Source organism: Rhagoletis zephyria, unplaced genomic scaffold (assembly GCF_001687245.7).
Source record: "Rhagoletis zephyria isolate East Lansing unplaced genomic scaffold, Rhagoletis_zephyria_1.1 Rzeph_scaffold_00350, whole genome shotgun sequence".
Classification (NCBI taxonomy): domain Eukaryota; kingdom Metazoa; phylum Arthropoda; class Insecta; order Diptera; family Tephritidae; genus Rhagoletis; species Rhagoletis zephyria.
The window spans coordinates 61,017-79,982 of record NW_016157434.1 but is presented as its reverse complement, the minus strand read 5'-3'; the positions used below and the strand labels follow the sequence as shown (position 1 = coordinate 79,982).

Here is an 18,966-nt window from a genome sequence, read left to right as displayed (position 1 = left end):
GCATGCTCTTTTAATATTTTTCAGAGTCCTAAAAAATTTAATTTAACTTTTTGCAATATAGAAACGAGCTGGCAATAAATTTCATGCAAAAAAGGCCGTGAACGGTGTGGAACTGTGCTGGTAAACATTTCCGGACAAAAAAATGTACACAACGACGCCATCTGTGATGTTATTATGAGACTCCTAAAATCTGGTCGAAGGCCTTCAAACAGTAGTTTGGTGCGGCACCTGTTGTTTAATAGCAGAGAAAAAGACGCTTCCATGTGCGAATATATTAGTTATGTTCTCTTGGGTAAAGATCTGGATGCGGATAAAAATTTGCACGCAAATGCAACAACAACGATATGATCCTGATAAAGATATGGTTCCACGACTGAGAGAAACAGAGATTGCGCCAATCGCGGTACATCAAATCCGCTCTTTGTGATTTTGACAGAATCGGCTGTGTGTCGTGGGCTGTGTGCGTGACGTCATCTTGGTGCAATTGTTGATTGTGAGCATACGAAAAACCCAAATAACAATTTTAATATATGTGCGTTAATATTTCTGCGTAGTTTTAAACAATTATTGAAACATTACAAAGCAAAAGGAAGTATGCCGTGGCAAAGTGTAAGAGTGAAAACAAAAGGAAAGCGTGCGTTATAAGTTTTTTTTGGTTTCCTACGCACGCAAATCTGGCGAAAAGTTGGAAGCAGTTCTGCTGGCGAGGAGATGCATTAAACACCAAATCGTGCTATGTGTGCATGAAGCACTTTACTAGTGAAGAAATTATTTCTACAAGGGGATTTGCATAATTTCAGTTGCAGCTACAATTTCCCACTTTTATTTCCGAAAGTGATTTCTGCAAATCTGCAAAAAGGACTTTCTGGCTGTTTACACAGGAAAGTAGACTTTCGATTTCGCATTTTGAAAGCAANATGCGAAGAAGAGGACTAATACCAAATGTGAAAGTAAACAAAAATTCTCCTTTCTGTGTTGCCTTCGGAGCTTAGTCTGCGTTCAAACACGGGAAAAAAGTTATTTTCTAGCTGCCGAAATCTCGACGCCACACAGTGCCGCGAAGGTGGACAAAAATACAAAAATCGACTGTNAGGAAAGTAGACTTTCGATTTCGCATTTTGAAAGCAAAACGCGTAGAAAAAGCGTTTGCATTGCCACGTTTAACCGCACCTTAAGTCAGAACGTTCTAAAGTTGCCATTAAGCTCGTCGGCGATTTCAAGCATCCGTTGATGGTTACCCCAGCAACCGAGGCGATCGGAGATCGTCGTGTCACACGTACTTGTTGTCGGCTCGCGTTGATGGAAAATCAAAAATTTTTGATTTTCCATCAACGCGACCGCTTGACAAGCGGTCTGTTTGATAGTGGCGCAAAGCGTTGACAAGCATTAGTGTGTTAGTTTGTTGTGATATGTAAAATGAGCAAGTTCGCGGAAGATAAAGATTTTAGTGGCAAGTAGCAAAAAATCGTCATCCGATGAAGACATGTTTACGTCCGCCCACTACGAAATTTTNATCATGACGGAAACTCGACTTTCTTATTATCGGCGATTTCTCTTTTAGTGTTGCCCTTTGCATTCACACACAGAAACTCTTTTGTACGCAATTGTTGTTGTCAGCTGTGAATCGCCAACTTGAATTACTCAGACGAACGAGAGCACAAAGCGTGTTTCCCGAGTACGGGCGACTCGGTACCCGTCCCCTTTCCTCGTCGCTCTCTCCCCTACAAGCTTCGAGTTACAGCAATAAAAGTTTTCGTGTCTGAACGTCGACTTAGGAATTATAATCCTCTCTAAGTAGAATTCTCCTTCCTGTGTTGCGGAAGAAGGCGTACTGAACACCTTTTGTAGCGAACACCTTTCCACACAAATCACAGAAACTTAGTTAAAATAAATTATAAAGTAATGCTGTAACAAAATCGTCGGAATTGGTCAGTCGAGATAAAGTAAAAAGAAAAATATACAGTAATATGCAAAGATGAAGAAGTCATATGGTACATCAATTAAAAGGAAATCAAATATACATTTTAGAAAATATATTTATGGACTATGTTAATGAAGATTAAAAAAGAACCCATAAAAATAATTTTTTTTATATAGTCTCTTTTTTCCACAAATCTCAAACACAAATTCACAATATGTATACCAAACGAAAGATGTTTAAAATACCTTTGCAACGTTGTGCTTAATTGTCCAAACGGTTAATAGGCTTTAACATTTTTCGAAATCCAAAGTTTATTATTTAACCCTAGATATCTTCCACAATTTATATTTCCGCAAAAAAATCATTCTCTCAATTCGTCGGCCATGATTTTTTTAAAATTGAAAATAAAAAAATTAAATTGTTCACAATTGATGTTGTTTGGGATTAAAAATGAGAATGTGTGTGTGAGCTTCAGTTCGGATTTTAAAGTTATATTGCTAGCAAACGTCAGACTGCCTCTCAATGATTTTACTTTGTAATGTTTTTATCATGTTTAAAACTCTATTAAACGACATTTTTCGTTTGTCTCTATCATGGTCTCTATCGAACCGGTGCGTATTCTTTACTTATGCCCCAATGCATAATATAGCAGATTTGTCTGTTTAAACGGGGTGATCGCTTTGTTGAGATTATTTTTATACACATGTAAATATATTTTAAACCAAGAAAGACAACTATTGTTTGTCCAAAGATGGCGGAAGAAATTTTATCGATATTAGCTTTTTAATCGACTTTTTATTTCATTAAACACATTCATATGGCAGCACTGTGGGCACGTCGGACTAGGGAAAGCAAGAACGGACAATTAGGCGATCGCTGTGAAAATTTTTAATTGTAAATAAAAAAGTCTAGTGACAATTTGTTGAAAAACTACGTAAAGCGGTGAATTGCAATTTGGCGGTCAAGAACGTAATATGTGCAATGCAATTAAATGCCAGTAAAGTGGTTAAAAAAGAAAAATAAAAATGTGATTTATGATGGGCAATTAGGAAAAACGCAAAAGGACCGAAAAGCTTGAAAACGAAGAAAGGAACAAAATTTGTTTTAAAAGGGAATGAGGAATGTAAGGAAGGGTTGAACGAATATGTCCAAAGCAGTCGAAAAGAGGCGCTAATAAAGCGATTGCGGTGAAGCGAATAAGAATAGAAAAGGAAAATTAAGTAAGCGAAAAGTAAAAAGTGAGAAATGTGAAAATTAACAACGGGTTGCCAAAGCAATTTTTTTTTTACTTAGTAGTATCCAAAATGTATTCAAGTGTGATTGAATTTGACATTGCTCTCAGAAGAACCATCCTATTAAAGTCAAATTGAAAAAAATGTTTTTGAATTTTGAATCGATTGGTTTTATTTTTTGGCATAATAGTACCTTAAAAGAGAGCCTACCTGAGTTGTCAATCACACATTGTTTAATACACCTTGGTAGTATCTGCTTCACTGGTTTTTAAAAACAAAAAGTACATTAGTATAAAAGGAATTGAAAGAAATAACAAGCTCATCCCCAGTGCAGCCGTGCATTAATAATATAAGTTTAGAATACCAACCTTAGCACCCTCTTAATAAAGTATACAATCTAAATCCATGTAAGGTGATAAGTAGAGTTATGGTCTTATTATGGCAACTTAACGTAACTTGCGGCTCTCTTAAAAATTCTGTTAAATGGGTGTTGCTTATAATTGAACAGCCGAAACTTAACGTAACTTAATGCCATGTCGAAAGCTGTTTCATTTTGATTCTCTAAGTTCTACGTTCCGTTAAATTAAGTTAAGTTGCCATAATCAGGCTTTTATGCCGCAGTTCAGCCTGGAGCATCTCCGCATTCCTTCAAGGTGGCGCCCTGCTTTAGTACACAGACGACTTGAAGACCCCAGATGCATAGGGGGCGGAATCTTCGGATTTGCGCATCTTTTAAAGCGGAAGGTTTACGTTATCTACCTTTGTGTGGTTAATCATAACATAGGGTACTGTGAGATCATAATTCTGACAGCCATGAAATCAATTCATGCTTGATAATTGAGTACATTGAGAAGCTCAAATTCCTTGACAAACACAATAACATCCAGACAGCGTGGGGACTTGGTCATAAGGGAATTGAGGGTAACGAGGCGGCGAACTATCTCGCGAGAGATGCGGTAGCTAGTTTGCTAAATAAGCCGCTACAACAACAACGAAGTCCAGAGGTTCATAAAGCATACCGACTGGCTATAAACGGCATTCACAGAGTCAGAATTGACCTAAACTGACTACCGACCTATAAATGCAGTTTTGGGAACACAACCACCTGACGTGGACGAAACCCAGGTTAATTTGCCTCGGGAGACGCACCACAATAGCCCAACTTCGCTTCTGCAGCAGGTTCAACTTTTATCTGAGCAGATTAGATGCAGATGAGCCCAACGAACGCCCGGCATGCGGAGACACCCCACTACACCCCACGACATCTCTGTGCATGCCCCCTAAAGGCCGCTCAGATAACACCTCTGTCCCTTTGGACAAACCAATCGAAGTTGCGCGCTTTCGCATTTTGACAGCAAAGTGCGTAGAAAAAGTGCTTGTATTGCCACGTTTAATCGCACTTTAAGTAAGGCAAAACGAAATAACGAACTCGATGTAAAAGCGTACAAATTTCCAAAATTATTTTAGGGATGTGCCTTTTTTTTTGCTAAAATTACGTTGATTTTAGAATAAAACAATATATATTACCTTAAGTATTTATAAAAGGCTTACGCAAGGATGACATTTATTTTATAAGCAAAAAATTTTGCCTAAATAAATTAGCCATTTTTAAACGTAAACCCTTAGAACTTGAAAATGCAAACCTGTGTTCTGCGAAAAGGAGAAAGAAAAATTTGATAAGCGAACATAAAACGAAGACGCAATCTCGTTGAGGGGGCGCAGTGCAAATTTCAACAGAACAATGCAAAGAGGACGGAAAAAACGCAGTGAAAAGTAAAGCGGACGGAAAATTTTCAATTCTCCAAAAACTGCTCATTTAAAAATAAGCTATAAAAGTGATAAGTGTAGTAAATGCAAATAAATGAAAAATTACGTTGTGAATTAATGAAGATTTAAGAGTTTTTTAAATTGTGTATGAAATGTAATTTGCTACAAAATTTCCCACACGCGCACACAATCATACGCACACACGCGCGGAGACCGCACAAAATCTCAAACAAAAAGGAAATCAATAAACGCAGAAGCGGACCGTAGTAGTAGAAGCACAAGTGGAAGTGGAATTTAAGAATAACCAAGAGCAAACGGCGAAGGTGAATAGAGTGCGCGAAAGTCGGAAAGAAAAAAACGAAACGTAATAAAATGATGTGAAAATGCGGGACATTAAAAAATTTCAGCGTGGAGGCTGAGAGCTATTAGAAACTCTTCACTGATTAACGAGAATATTAAGAGACGCACTAAAGGAAGTTAATGAGTGTGCGGTTGGTGACTGTGATAGCACTTGGCAGTAATATTTGCAAAATAATTAACTATAAAAATCAAACTTCGTTTTCAATAGAAAGCGCAGCAATTATAAAGTACAATTTGACAAAGGAATGGAAATGGCCAGTAGTGCCGCAAATGGGTCCGGCAGCACAACTTCTCGTAGTGGTGTCGTGGGCAATACTTTGCCTTCTCTCTTTGTCAGTGATCATAACGGCGGCGGCTCATTGGTTAGTGGAAAGGACTTGGATGGTTTAATAGCTATGAACGATAGCGCTCTTTCGCAACAAATCGAATTTATATTGCAAGAAGCTCCCATGGAGCATGACGAAGATGATGTTCACGATCATATGGGGGATGATGGTGCTGCGACGATAGAAACCACTAATAGCCGCAATACGAACCCTACCATTAAAATACAAAACCCACCGAATATAATAGTAACAAGCGCTTCCGATTTTCCAAGAGCCCATGTAGTCAGCAACGCTGCTGCGACTATTGCGTCAGCACAGACAATGGCGCAACATCATCTTCTGAATGGCCGTCGTATTATAATACAAACAACGCAGGCTCCAAATATGGTTAAAGAAGAAGAAGCGGATCCCGAGTTAAATGATGAAAATTTACAAGACATTGAAGAAGAGGAGCAAGCATCTGAAGCTGAAGATAATCAAATGCAACTCCAACATACTGATATTAAAATGGAGCAAGAAGAAAATGTCGAACAAGAGTTTATTAGGACTGGTATAAATTATATAAGTACACCTACAATCACGGCACACCATTCACAGCTAACTGGCGGGCAGACACAGCAAATAGTATTGCCGGCCGGCTCAATAGTAGGTACAACAACAGGTCGCACTCTAACGGTGCCAGTCTCGGAGGCATTGGCTCATTTGCAACGCCGGCCTGTATATATCAGTAATACTATGGGCGGTATGACCGGTGCAACATTTGTGCGCATGCCGGCTGTAATAAGTCGCAGTCCAATGACTGTTTTGAATGTGGTGCAACAAGGTGTACCGGGCAGTGGTCCTACACAGCTCATTTTGCAGGCAACTCCTGTTTCTACCACTGGAACACCAATGACAGTGGTGACATCTAGTACATCAGCGCCGGCAACGGTGCCATCAATTCCAACAGCTACAGCTGGAAGCGCAGAAGTAGCTGTAGCCACACCACCGCCCGCAATAATGCCAGCGTTAACACCAGTCTCAACACAATCTTCATCTCCCTCAACATCATCGTCATCACCATTATCATCTTCTGGCCATTTAGCGTCTTCCACAGTGGTAGCTAAAAATACTGCTGCTGCTGCGTCATCAGCAGTTAAAAGTAATGCTTCCCACTCGACGTCAAATGGTAGTGGGAATAAAAACACGACCACCAACAACAATCCATTAACCTATCAATGTCTTGAGTGTGTAGAAGAATTTGAGTCCAAGGAACTATTTGACATTCACCGATCGGGTCACGCAAACAATATGAAATGTGCTATATGCAATATGGTTCTAAAGTCGCTCAAAAACTATGAGAAACATTGTCTGCGCTGCAAGCCGTACGAATGTCAGATATGTGGACGTGTTGTACGTTTTAGGCCCAATTTCATCAAACACATGCGTGTACATACGGGTCAGCAGTCCGAACGCCACAAATATAAATGCGATGTGTGTCACAAAGAATTTATGAGTTTCGAGTATTTTAAAGTGCACAAAAAGATTCACAATGAAAATGTGAATTTAACATGCGAGATTTGTGGAAAAGTATTTAGCGCTTTGGCGTCACTGCGTGGCCACTCCAAATTACATTCAGGCGTTAAATTGCACAAGTGAGTAACGACGAAAATGATTTCCTATAGCTTTCTTTAATTTTAATAATATCTATTTGATTTCATATTTCAGATGCGACGTCTGTGGCAAAGGCTTTGGACAGCGTTACAATTTGAAGATACACGCTCGCACCCACACCGGTGATTTTCCGTTCGAATGTAAAGTGTGTAAGAAAAAGTTGCATACACAGTCCTCCTTACAGACACATATGCAAGTGCATCAGCGTGATCAGACCTCACAAGTTTCAAATACAATAAAATATGATAAAAACGCGGCCAACAATGCAACGGCAGCGTCATCGTCCACGAATGCCACTATTGTCAAAGTTGAACCCAAATCGAGCGATGATGGACCGAGTACCAGTGGAATGCAGCGCCATTTGCAAAAACAATTGCTTGAAGATTTGGACGATGACAACTCGGGAATGAGCGATAGCATACAGGGTGTTGCTGACGGCAATAACAGTCGTATTGTTTCCACTTCTTCACTGGCTTCTGCCAGTCACAACTTGCAGACAACCACCGTTGAGGACTCTTCGAATGAATCATCGGATGCATCGCATGAACTAAAGCAACAACAATTGCAGCAACAACCACTTTTGGGTACACCCACCCGTACCATTGTAATCAAGAATTACATGCAGAACGAACAAAACGTTGGACTGTCACAACCACAGTCGCAGCATCAAACTCACGTAATACAGAGCAGTAATACAAGCTGCAATAGTAATACATTGCAACAACAATTGTTGCGAAAGACGCCAATAATACATTCTACAGGTGGCGCGGGCACACTCTCCTCTGCTTTGGCGAGCGTGGTGCAACAAGCCGGTAAGATTCAACTTTTTATAGCAAATACTTTTGAAAACTCGAAATAATACGTCTATGAAGATGTCGATACTAAAAGGCGAAAAATTCGTACGAAAGTTTTTCACACATTGATTTCTGAACATCAACTCTTTTATGCATAGCACATTTTTCATCGGTCATTATTAATGCCCATATTTTAAATGTTTTTGTTTTTTTTGCAGGCACCTCTCCCTCGCCAACGCCTTCATCTTCGTCGACATCATGTTCCTCGTCAGTGGTAGTATCCAAATCTGGGGCACCGCTCTCGCTCGCATCTGCCGCTATTGGCACTTCGACTATACGAAGCACGCGCAACCATCAGTCTCAATTCAATTCATCGATTTCTTCATCGAGCAGCCACCACCGTGCATTACAGCGCAATAATAACCACCGAAATCACCAGAATAGCCACCGACGTCGACATCCGGCGCATTTGGACGATGATGACGATGACGACTTGGACGATTTTGTTGATTCGGCTCGTTCTCATCATCGATCATTGCGTGTGAATGGTCAGCATTTTGACGATGACGACGACGATGAGAAATCCTCCCCGTCCTTGGCCACAACAGCCATTATCAAAGTTGAACCGAATCTGTATTCTTCAGGTTCGGGTGATAATTCGAATGAAATGCTCATCAAAGAAGAGGTAATGTTTGAGGATTCCGCAGCGCCTCATTCGCCACACTCGCCGCCAAGTTCGAAATTCCGCATGTCGAACTTTGACAGCGACTTGGTTGATCATCATGTCGATTTAAATCACTCGCTGCCGCCATATGGAAATCTATTTGATCCGCATTCCATACCCGACACCATTCCTGTGCAATTGTATCCGGACGATGATGATGATTTTCGCCTTGACCACAGCTCATTGGGACCCTTGCACCAGACATCATCGTCCACTACCGATGGAGATTTTATTAAAAAGGAATGGGTCTATGGCGCTGGGTCCAGTTACACAATGAATGGAAAATTCGGTGACGATAGCGATGCACTTTGTGATTCGGCGAATTTCATTTACGACTGAGCAGTAGCGCCGCACATGGTGGTCTGAGCAACGTGATGATGGAAATCGAAGAATCGAACAGGGGACTTAAAATCGAAATTTTTACACATACATACGAGTACGAGTGCCGACCAGCGCAAGCAATTATCGAGTTGCGTACAACAAATGCCAATATTAGCAAGTATTTTTTGTCTGTATTGTTAAACGAAATTAAGCTAGAAACTCTTTAAGAAGTTTACAACATTCAAATAATGGTAAATTTTGTTATTTTAGTGTTAGTACACTAAAGAAATTATGGATGCGATGTTTGAAAAGAAAGTTGAATAAGTAAATACGCGCAATGTAGGCAATACAATCAATAGATTATAATATCAAAATATTAGAGTAGTGAGTGTATATATGTATTTGCTGATTAGCGCGATCTTGACTGAGCGACCAGAACAGCTGCTGCAGAAGGTAGCTTCTTCCATGACACTCAATTCACAATATCTTTAACACTTAACTGCTATCTCTATTACCCTCTGTTTTATTTCTTTTGGCAAGCACAAATGAGTTTAATTATAGTAATAATATGAAACCATAAATATAACATTGATGTAGCTGTTAAGTGAGCAAGTAATTAAGGATGCTCTAAAATAGTTTAAACGTATATAATTATTGCATCGTTAAATTATTCTTGCTTGATTTAATATTTTTTTAAATTTCATTTTAAGTTCATTGATTTCACTTTATGTGTGTTGTGAGTAATACTCAGTGTAAGTGCATAAATTAACTAAAAAAAACGACTATTTTTTGAAAAAATAATACGAGTTTATCGATGTTTTTGAAATTTCTTCTCTTAGTCTAGGTTGTTGCCCAATGAATGCATGCGTCCTAAAGGGAAACCAAGTTCGAGCAAAATTTTTAACATTTTTAATGTTTCTAGTGTTTGTGTGTGCATCGAGCAAATGTACCGAAGAGTCCCAGTGCGATTTCAGTTTCAATATGGCCATTGTTAGTGTGCGAAAGTTGCGTCAACTTTTCCCAATAGTGCGCTACAACGGCTATTTCTGCATTATTCAAATAATTTGAGGCTTAAAAGTGTAGCCAAGTGTGCATTAATTACCACTTTGCTTAACATAGATGAGAATATGATTCTTTATTTTTGTCTTGCGACGCATCAATGCAGATTTTGACGCCATTTCTTTAGAAAATTTTTGTGTCGGTGATAATATTCCACAGGATAGTGAAATATATGTATTTTAAAACTATACATTTATTTTTAAAAGATCTTTGTTCATTTGTTACAAGTTAGTCTTGCTGTATGGATGTTCAGATAAAGATTTATTCAACATCTTCATAGCTTTTACACTTTAATTCTTTTTACTAATAAATGACCCCAAATCATATTACGGCTGATTGGGCATAAATAATTTATATTTAGATACTAACACTTTTATGCATTTCATGATTTTAATATTATTATTATTATGCATACATACATACACCTATACCTATTGCATTGACATTTCGGAAATCCACTAGAGGGAGTTGAATGTTGAGTATACATATATATTTTTTAAATATAAATAAGTTTTGACAATCTTCTCATGTAGGGTTAAGGTGTGAAGATGCAGGAAATTGGAAGCAAAACACCATATCCATTGACTTGAAACTGCAATAAGAAGTAGTAGTCTAAATATTTTTCAAGAGAAGCAAAAAACAAAAAAAGAGTATCAAAAACCGGGAAGGGCTTTTTAAAAGTGGCATGTAACTATGTTGTTTTTGGTACTAACGCTTTAAAATTTTTATTGATGGTGTATTTTAATATATCCTACCAAAATATGTGAAGAACGCAGTTTCGAGAAAAGTGTTGGTTAAGGCCTCTATCAATTAAAATAACGTATGTATTCATGCAAAATCATGGATCTCAGAAGTTTTTCTGGAAATCTTGCAATTGCAAAAAAATCGAAGCACACATTTGCACTGGCCATTTCATTTTCAATGTAATTTGGTTTTAAAAACATATTTTCCAGTAGTTTTGCGACAACATTTGCTCAAATCTTGGATTCGATGTTTTTCTTTTTCTTTATTATTATTTCAATGACATCTAACCTCCCTTGTTTCATCTTGCACGCCGTTGTACTCAAAATAAATAATTGTAAAATTTTTACGAAGTCTAAAAATGCTTAGTATATGTATATGTATATTGTAGTTATTGCATGCAAATAGTAAAGCAATAATAAGTAATGTGCATTACCAAAATTTAAGGAAAAAACCGCAAAATAAAACAATGAAAAGTGTTGTTATTCCTGCCCTCACACTAAACGAATTACTTAATTAGTATATATCGGAACAAAAAAAAAACAAATACAATGTTGTATGTAAAATCAAGAAATTTAGTAAAATTTTGTGAGCCAATGTATTTGTATAGTACTCGTACATGCGAGTATTGAATTTGAGAAACTATTAGAATTCAAAAGTAGTGAAAATTAGTAACAAAATATATGTGAAATTGAAGAAAAAATTCCAATAATTAGCTTTAGTATTGTAGAAACTTATACGAGTGCTTATTGAATAAGTTAAAGTCAACAACGGAAATACATAGAAATTTAGTGAATAACATACTTCCCTACATAGACATATTCTCTGCTGCAATGCCTTTAAAATCAAACCTCCTCTTGAATTTCTACACTTACCTATACTACTTACTTGCATTAAATAATAACAGTAATTCAAATTTTATGCGAAGAACCTACGAACTTTTTGCAACTAACATTGGTTTATATATTTTTTTTTATTTTAATTTTCATGGGCTTTCCTTATTAGTGAGTTTGATACATTTGATATGCATGTACATATTTACATTAGGGTGCATCACCAAAAAAGTTTCCGTTTTCCACCGGAACTATAAAATTTATTATATTTTCATTCAGACTTGCGCTGAAATATTTCGAAAAAAATTAAGATTTACGTGACCTGAACCGATTTGAAAATACCTCCAAAAATCTAAGTTTCTTGATTCCGTTGATAAATTTTTCTAAAAATTTTAATGCAGATCTTTTAAGCTTAAACTCTTCTATCATCTGGTGATTTTTTAAGAAGTCTATTTTTAAAAACAAATTTTATTTCAAAAAATTCTATTGTTGATGGAATTTTCAAATAGGTCCAGCGCAGGCAAATCTTCATATTTTTCCGAAATATTTTCACAGAAGTCATAAAGTTTAATAAATTTTATATTTCCGATAGCAAAACCTTACCAAATTGTTTTCACTTTCGAATGTTTTCGAATAAGATTTTTTAAGTTTCATTTATTCCAATCAATACCCTCTATTGGCCAAGATTACACGTAGCCATACCTAAACCCATTTCGCTGTATTCATTTAGCAACCACAAAAGCAAAGAACACAGTAACTCGATTGGATCAAAGAGAGAAGAAACATCAAAATATGGCATATGCGCATGCGCGTAATATACAAAAATGTTTGCTATTTAAGTATGTATGTATGTAGAATATTTTTTTTTTTTTTGCATTTCATCCTTAATTTTTGCTTTACAACCTAAAGCTAATTTTTGTACAGTGGTGGTAAAACATATTTAACTAAGTTTATGTTTCTAAAGTTCGTATTTCTGGCTTATTTGAGATATCCTGATTCTCTAGCTTTTTTAAAGAATGATATTTAGTCCTCTCATTGCACTTTGAACTGTTCAAAAATTACTATTCGCTTAAGACGGCTCCACACTTTTACCATTGTACCGGTTAAAACATATCGTTACTTAGAGTGAAAGACAGTGGACTACCAACTTTTCACTCTTAAGCTAGTGGTATGCATCTAGTAAATGTTTTTCGAAAGTTAAGTTAAATAACTGCCGCTTTGTACTTACTTTGTAGCAAGTTTCTTTGCTTAGTTTACAAATTCGGTTACTATTTCAGTATAATTAAATCCGGCTATTTCGGCGGGCAATAAAATGTTCAATAATATTGCAATCGAATGTCCTAGTATCAAATTTTAGCAGCATATAAAAGTTTTTTTTTTCAGTTCAAAGCGAAAAAGGGTCGATCGCTGGGATCTTCTAAGAAAAAGTACTCGAAGTGCAGACAGTTTTAGACTCATTCGTCGTTATAATAAAAATCATAATTTAATCGTTAAAATTGGATTTCTAGTTTTCCGATCAAACTTGACCTTTATTTTTTGATTTTAATTTTTTAGATACATTTTTTATCGTTATTTGAGATTTTTATTTTTGATCGTTATTTATTATAGATTTCAATTGGTAATAAAAACGCAATTTCCATTTAACCGTTAAAATTATCGAAAAAAATAAAAATTACAAAATAAAGATTAAATTTGTCAAAACAAATAAAAATGCAAATTTAACGATTATTCTTGATCGAGAAAATAAAACGTATGATCTAAAAATTAAAATCTTGATATTGACGGTTACTTTCATACACTGATAAAAAACATATTTTCCAAAAAAAAAAAACATCTCTTCGGACCTTTAACAGTGTGACGTTATAGTACATGCGTACTGCAATTATGTATCTATTTGCCTTTTCATAATTTCAGTTTTCTTGTAATATTTTTTTTCTCTCATTTCGATTTACCTATCTATATATAAATTGTTCACACCTATACCAAAGATACGAATTGTTCGTAAATATTACTTTTTAACTACACATACGTACATACATTTTCTTACCTTTTATTTAAAATATTTTTTCGCTTTTCTACGTTTGTTTATATGAATTTTACTGTACTAGTGTACCACTTGCAACTAAAGCGTGTAATATTTAACGCATAAATACATAAAAAAAAAACATAAAAAATGTACGAAATATTTCTAATCTAAGAGCTATGCCCATTAATCATGTACGTATTACAAAAAAAAAATCAAAACTAATTATTTTTTATATATTTCATTATTAATATTTTATTTACACAAGTTTTTTAAACATATCTGTAGCATATTTTAAAAATTTATTAAATAAGTATGTACCTACCATACTCACGAAACAACATCGCAACAAAAAAATTTAAATATGGCGCTCAGCAGCGGTATTTTAGAAATTGCTACACAAAATTTCAGTCGCCGGGAAATCTATAAATAAATAACAGGTGTGATCTAAACTATAAAAATTCTACAAAGGAACATTACTTGACCCTCTTGCTACCACTTCATATTGTCGTGCCCTTCAGCTTAATTTTTGCATATTTTAAGGCACACGTGCTGTTCATAGAAAATCTATAGAAAGCTTAAAAAGTTGGATATGTTTTGGTTGTGACTGGCTTAAGGCTGGTTTTCATAATTTGACAACAAATTTTGTCAACATATTTTGACACAACTGTATCTACTTTTTTCCCATACCTTTACCGAATATATTATGGGCCAACAACAGACAGATAGCCAATTTAGCAGCACATGTACACGACTCAAGACCTATTCTGATCTAAATAAATCGATAATGGACGGAGAGAACTTCCTGCAAGACATTGCTGAGTAATTTAGGCAAAAATTCTAACACATTTACACTTTTGTTTTTCATCACCGATATACAAGCAAAGAAAGCTTTTAAAAGTCCTGCCCGTGGCTTAACACCCACTTACTCTTGGCGATTTCTACTCAGTTCGAATATAATGCGCAAATGCTTTTAATGACAAGAGAAGGCGCTGGCGAATTTATATAAGGTGGCGTTGTTTCATCAGCTGTGAGTAGCGTTTGATTGTCAAAATTCTATATTGAGTGAGTGAAATGAAAACGCGAGTGTTTGCATTTTCTATCGCCATTTTTCATTCGGGGAAGAATAGCTGAAATTTGACAATGGCCCACTGAAAGCAAAAACAAAATACAAGTAATTGTTGTATTTGTTGAATCGATAACACCTTATATGAATTCGCCTTGGCGTTGTGGAGAAATGTAGAAACTCGGCTGTCAAAAGTTTTCGGAACCATGTGCTCAATAGGTTTTAGAAATTTGTAATTATTATTTTTTGTATGTTATCTCGAGTTCACAAGTCAAGATATGGCACTTATGTATTTGAATAGAGCAAAGTGTCTCGAGCGCGTTACACTTAATCACCATCATTGCGGGAGTCGTGTCGAATGCAAGTCGTTTTTCGAGAGTCGATTCGTATCGAAAATTTCACGTCATTGCCAAAATTTTCACTCGATTAGTGTATTAAAAGGAAAAACTTGGCAGCAATGGGTAGTTTTCGGCGTTTTTCGTCGTTTACCTATTTCTGCACGACAGTAGGTAATGCCGTGGTTGTCGAGTCGTACAATTTAGTCTAATGTTCGACTTACGCAATGAGGCTGAATACCAAAGCTATTAAATTAGACCAGTGCGAGAGCAGAACTATCATCAAATGGTTACTTAGGAGTGCTATTTCCCAGTCCAATATTCTAACAGCCTTTTTCACCAGATTCATTTAAGTGAAAATTACTTTGATTTTCGGTTTCACCAATCAATTTTAATTTGTTTTTAATTTTGATGTAAGTGGCATGCTCTTCACTTAAATAAAAATTAAATCAGAATAACGACACTCAGAGGTGTTACACGTTCAATCACCTGATCATTGTGTATCTGCTGTTTACTTGTATACCAGCCCTGCTTTTACAACACAGCGTGTCAAAGCTTTCAAAGTTCTCAGTACAAATGAAAGCTTTCGGTGGCCTAGTCTATTTTACAACCACTTATTGCTCACTTAAATAAATAGCTTATTGAAACTAAAAATAATTTAAATGAGAATTAAATAAAAAATTAAATTAAAATTAATTTCCACTTAAATGAGTTTGGTGAAACTGGCTGTAATTCTACTAAAAAAAAAACTGCTGTTAAGGATGTCCCACATCTTAAATCCTTACATAGAGGAAAATCTGTTGTTTTTATCCTCAAGAGTTGCTTTTAAAAGCTTTCTATAAATTTAATATAGACGCGCGCGGAGTAAAAGCACTCGCTGATCGTCGCTGAACAAAAGTGATGGTGAAAGCCCTAAAGCTTAATACCGTTAGCATTTTGAAGGCAAAAATACTAAAGGTAAAGTTTTTTATGCTACCAGAAAAGCGTGATTCAAGTAAAATACCTGAAGAAATTTACGAGCTTTTCAGTTTATCTGAAAATGAAGTTTTGGGAGCTTTTAAGATTTTGTTTTCAATAAACTAAAAGCAAAAACGATCGCAGCACTGAGCACTGCTGCTTAACTACAGCAACAACGGCAACAACAATGACACCAACGTAAGCTGCAAGCTTTATTTTGTAGCGATAAAACCGAGCTTTTCCTGCAACATAACTATAACAATGCGCGTACTTCTCGAAGCCCCTAAAACTTTCTCTACAGTCGAGCTAAAAGTCTTCGTTTTGTGAACAGGGAACGAAAATAATAGTTATCTTCGAAATCTCAATTCGAAAAGTCAGTGGGGAAAGAATTTGCCTATTTAACATTTTTATATGCGATGCTTGTTAGCCAGGGAATGTTAGTCCTATATGAATCAAATTGGTTGGACTTTTTTCAAAATAGCCAGCAAATAAACCGTTTTTTTCCAACAAAAATTACACGTAAATTTTAACTTTTATTTTTCTCGTCAAAAAGAAAAGTTGAAATTTTACTTTTATTTTTTCGGTCAAAAGTAAAAGTTAAAATTGGTCTTGTATTTTTTGGTATAATATAAATGTTAAAATCTGACCCACTTTTTTTGGTAAACATTTTTTTTTTTTAATAAATTAGGCTAAATTGTACGATTGGACAACATTGGCATTGCCTACTGTCGTGCTGAAATTAATAAACGATGAAAATCGTCCGAAAACTATACAGTGCTGCCAAGTTTTTCCGTTTTAATACACTAGCCGGGTCGAAATTTTAGGCAATGCCATGCAGTTTTCGATTCGACTCGACTCTCGAGAAACGACTTGCACTCGACACCACATTCGCATTGCGGCTGAGTATATTCAGTGAGGAAGAAAAGGTATGTTTAATGAAAAAAGTAAATTCACGAAATCGTAAAAAAAAATGAGGTATCGTAAATTTATTATAAAAATATAGTTCATTCTGTAATATAAACCGTTTAAATTTGAGTTTCATGTTTTATATAATATTTAGAAAAATTTCGCAAATTTTTAGCAAAATTTCAAACTTTTTGGTCAGCACTAAAATAAATTGGTATGCAGACTTATAGTCAGTTCAATTTTAGTATAATGTGCTGCTTTGAACTTGCTACAAAATCTCATAGATTATTGCTAATTTTGTTTTTTTTGAAGACTTGCTTGATTTCTTCGATTCCAAAAAACTTCAAAAATTCAGGGTTTTTGTTCAAAATGAAATATCTATATATGACTCAAACGCCAAAAACTGCTTTTTTGAGTATCACAATCATGTTCAGTAATTAATGTAAACATTTAATTGTAATCAACCCACATAAACATTTAAATGTAAATCAGCTAAAGCGCCAACAGAGCCCTGAGGCAGTTATTCACGTTTCTTCACCTAACGGATAAGAATCAAAGTGAAATGAAATTTGAATGCCTAATTTGAACTTGTCGAATCGAAATTAGCAGCCTCATTGCGAGAGTCGTGCCGAATGCAAGTCGTTTTTCGAGAGTCGAATCGTATCGAAAATTTAGCGTCATTGCCTAAAATTTCCACTCGACTAGTGTATTAAAACGGAAGAACTTGGCAGCACTGCATAGTTTTCGACAATTTTCGTCGTTTACTTATTTCAGCACGACCGTAGACAATGCTAATGTTGTCGAGTCGTACAATTCAGCCTAATTTACGACTTACGCAATGAGGCTGTAGTTTAGAAAAAGTTGTCTGGTATTTTTTTTTCATTATTATAGAACTGAGCGTTAGAGGGTTAATACCTGCTGTGTTCTTGTATGAAGTACGTCATATTGGCAACCGCATGCGTTGTTGAATTTCAAAATCAACCTGCTCTTCTCTTCCCAACTTTATCAGCAAATTAGGGAGTACAAGTAAGGTAATATGTGGCTAGTTAAAACAGCGATTTTATATATGTACATCAAAGCTTTTAAATGCTAGCTTGATCTGGCAGTCGGAAATATAGCCTAACAGCCAGTTTCACCAAATTATTTAAGTTAAAATTACTATTATTTTCGAATTTTTGGTTTCACCAATCACTTTTAATTTTGATTTAAGTGACCTATGCTCTTCACTTAAATAAAAATTAATTCAGAATAACCACACTCAGAGGTGTTACACGTTTAATCACCTGATCATTGTGTATCTGCTGCTTACTTGTATACCAGCCCTGCTTTTACAACACAGCGTGCCAAAGCTTTCAAAAGCTCTCAGTACAAATGGAAGCATTCGCTGGCCTAGTCTGTTTTACAACCACTTTTTACTCACTTAATTAATTAGTTTATTGAAACTGAAAATTATTTAAATTAGAATTAAATACAAAATTAAATTAAAGTTAATTTCCACTTAAATAGTTTGGTGAAACTGGCTGTTAAAGGACGGAATATATCACTCAGTAGTGTAGTACTCCATACAAGCTTTTCAGGCTTTCTGTGCTCTATACTCTACGCTGAGCGCCACATTTTCTACGCTCCTATTCCATCGAAAATCTACCCAGTAACCAAAAATTACTTTGAAAAAAAAAGTTAAAAAATATAAGTAAAATATTTAAACTTAGCTTCATAGAGGTCTACATGAAAACAAAACTACAATGCTTTTAACATTTAAATTCTTTTATATTTATTACATCTATGTAAATATAACTAACTATTTGTATCTGTAAGTAGTAGTGGTACTAAAACCTATCGACTAACGCCGAGTCTAAAAAATGTACTAAAAGTGAAATTTTGTATTTATTTTTAATTTTACACTGTTCAAGGGGAAACAAAAACAAAAAAAAACTAAGTATATGTATTT

General features: G+C 35.6%; 1 protein-coding gene across 4 annotated transcripts; it reads left to right on the top strand.

The window, feature by feature from the left end:
• The first annotated feature begins 476 nt into the window (after nt 1-476).
• Nucleotides 477-9,647, top strand: LOC108359157 (uncharacterized). 4 transcript variants are annotated; one of them, XM_017610864.1, is made up of 4 exons: nt 477-493; nt 4,780-7,240; nt 7,314-8,071; nt 8,272-9,647. In XM_017610864.1, the coding sequence occupies exons 2-4, from the start codon at nt 5,526-5,528 to the stop codon at nt 9,114-9,116; spliced, it is 3,318 nt and encodes a 1,105-aa protein (XP_017466353.1). In that variant the 5' UTR covers nt 477-493; nt 4,780-5,525; the 3' UTR covers nt 9,117-9,647. The 4 variants fall into 4 exon arrangements, with proteins under 4 accessions (XP_017466353.1, XP_017466352.1, XP_017466351.1 ...); XM_017610863.1 differs by lacking the exon at nt 477-493 and adding an exon at nt 2,763-2,815; XM_017610862.1 differs by lacking the exon at nt 477-493 and adding an exon at nt 2,763-2,890.
• Nucleotides 9,648-18,966: the final 9,319 nt, after the last annotated feature.

What these genes read in the sequence shown, in the direction of transcription:
- LOC108359157 (XM_017610864.1), top strand. Translation starts at nt 5,526, where the DNA reads ATGGAAATGGCCAGTAGTGCCGCAAATGGGTCCGGCAGCACAACTTCT. An exon ending in TCAGGCGTTAAATTGCACAA is followed by an intron (nt 7,241 to 7,313) that starts GTGAGTAACGAC and finishes TTCATATTTCAG; the next exon opens with ATGCGACGTCTGTGGCAAAG. An exon ending in GAGCGTGGTGCAACAAGCCG is followed by an intron (nt 8,072 to 8,271) that starts GTAAGATTCAAC and finishes TTTTTTTTGCAG; the next exon opens with GCACCTCTCCCTCGCCAACG.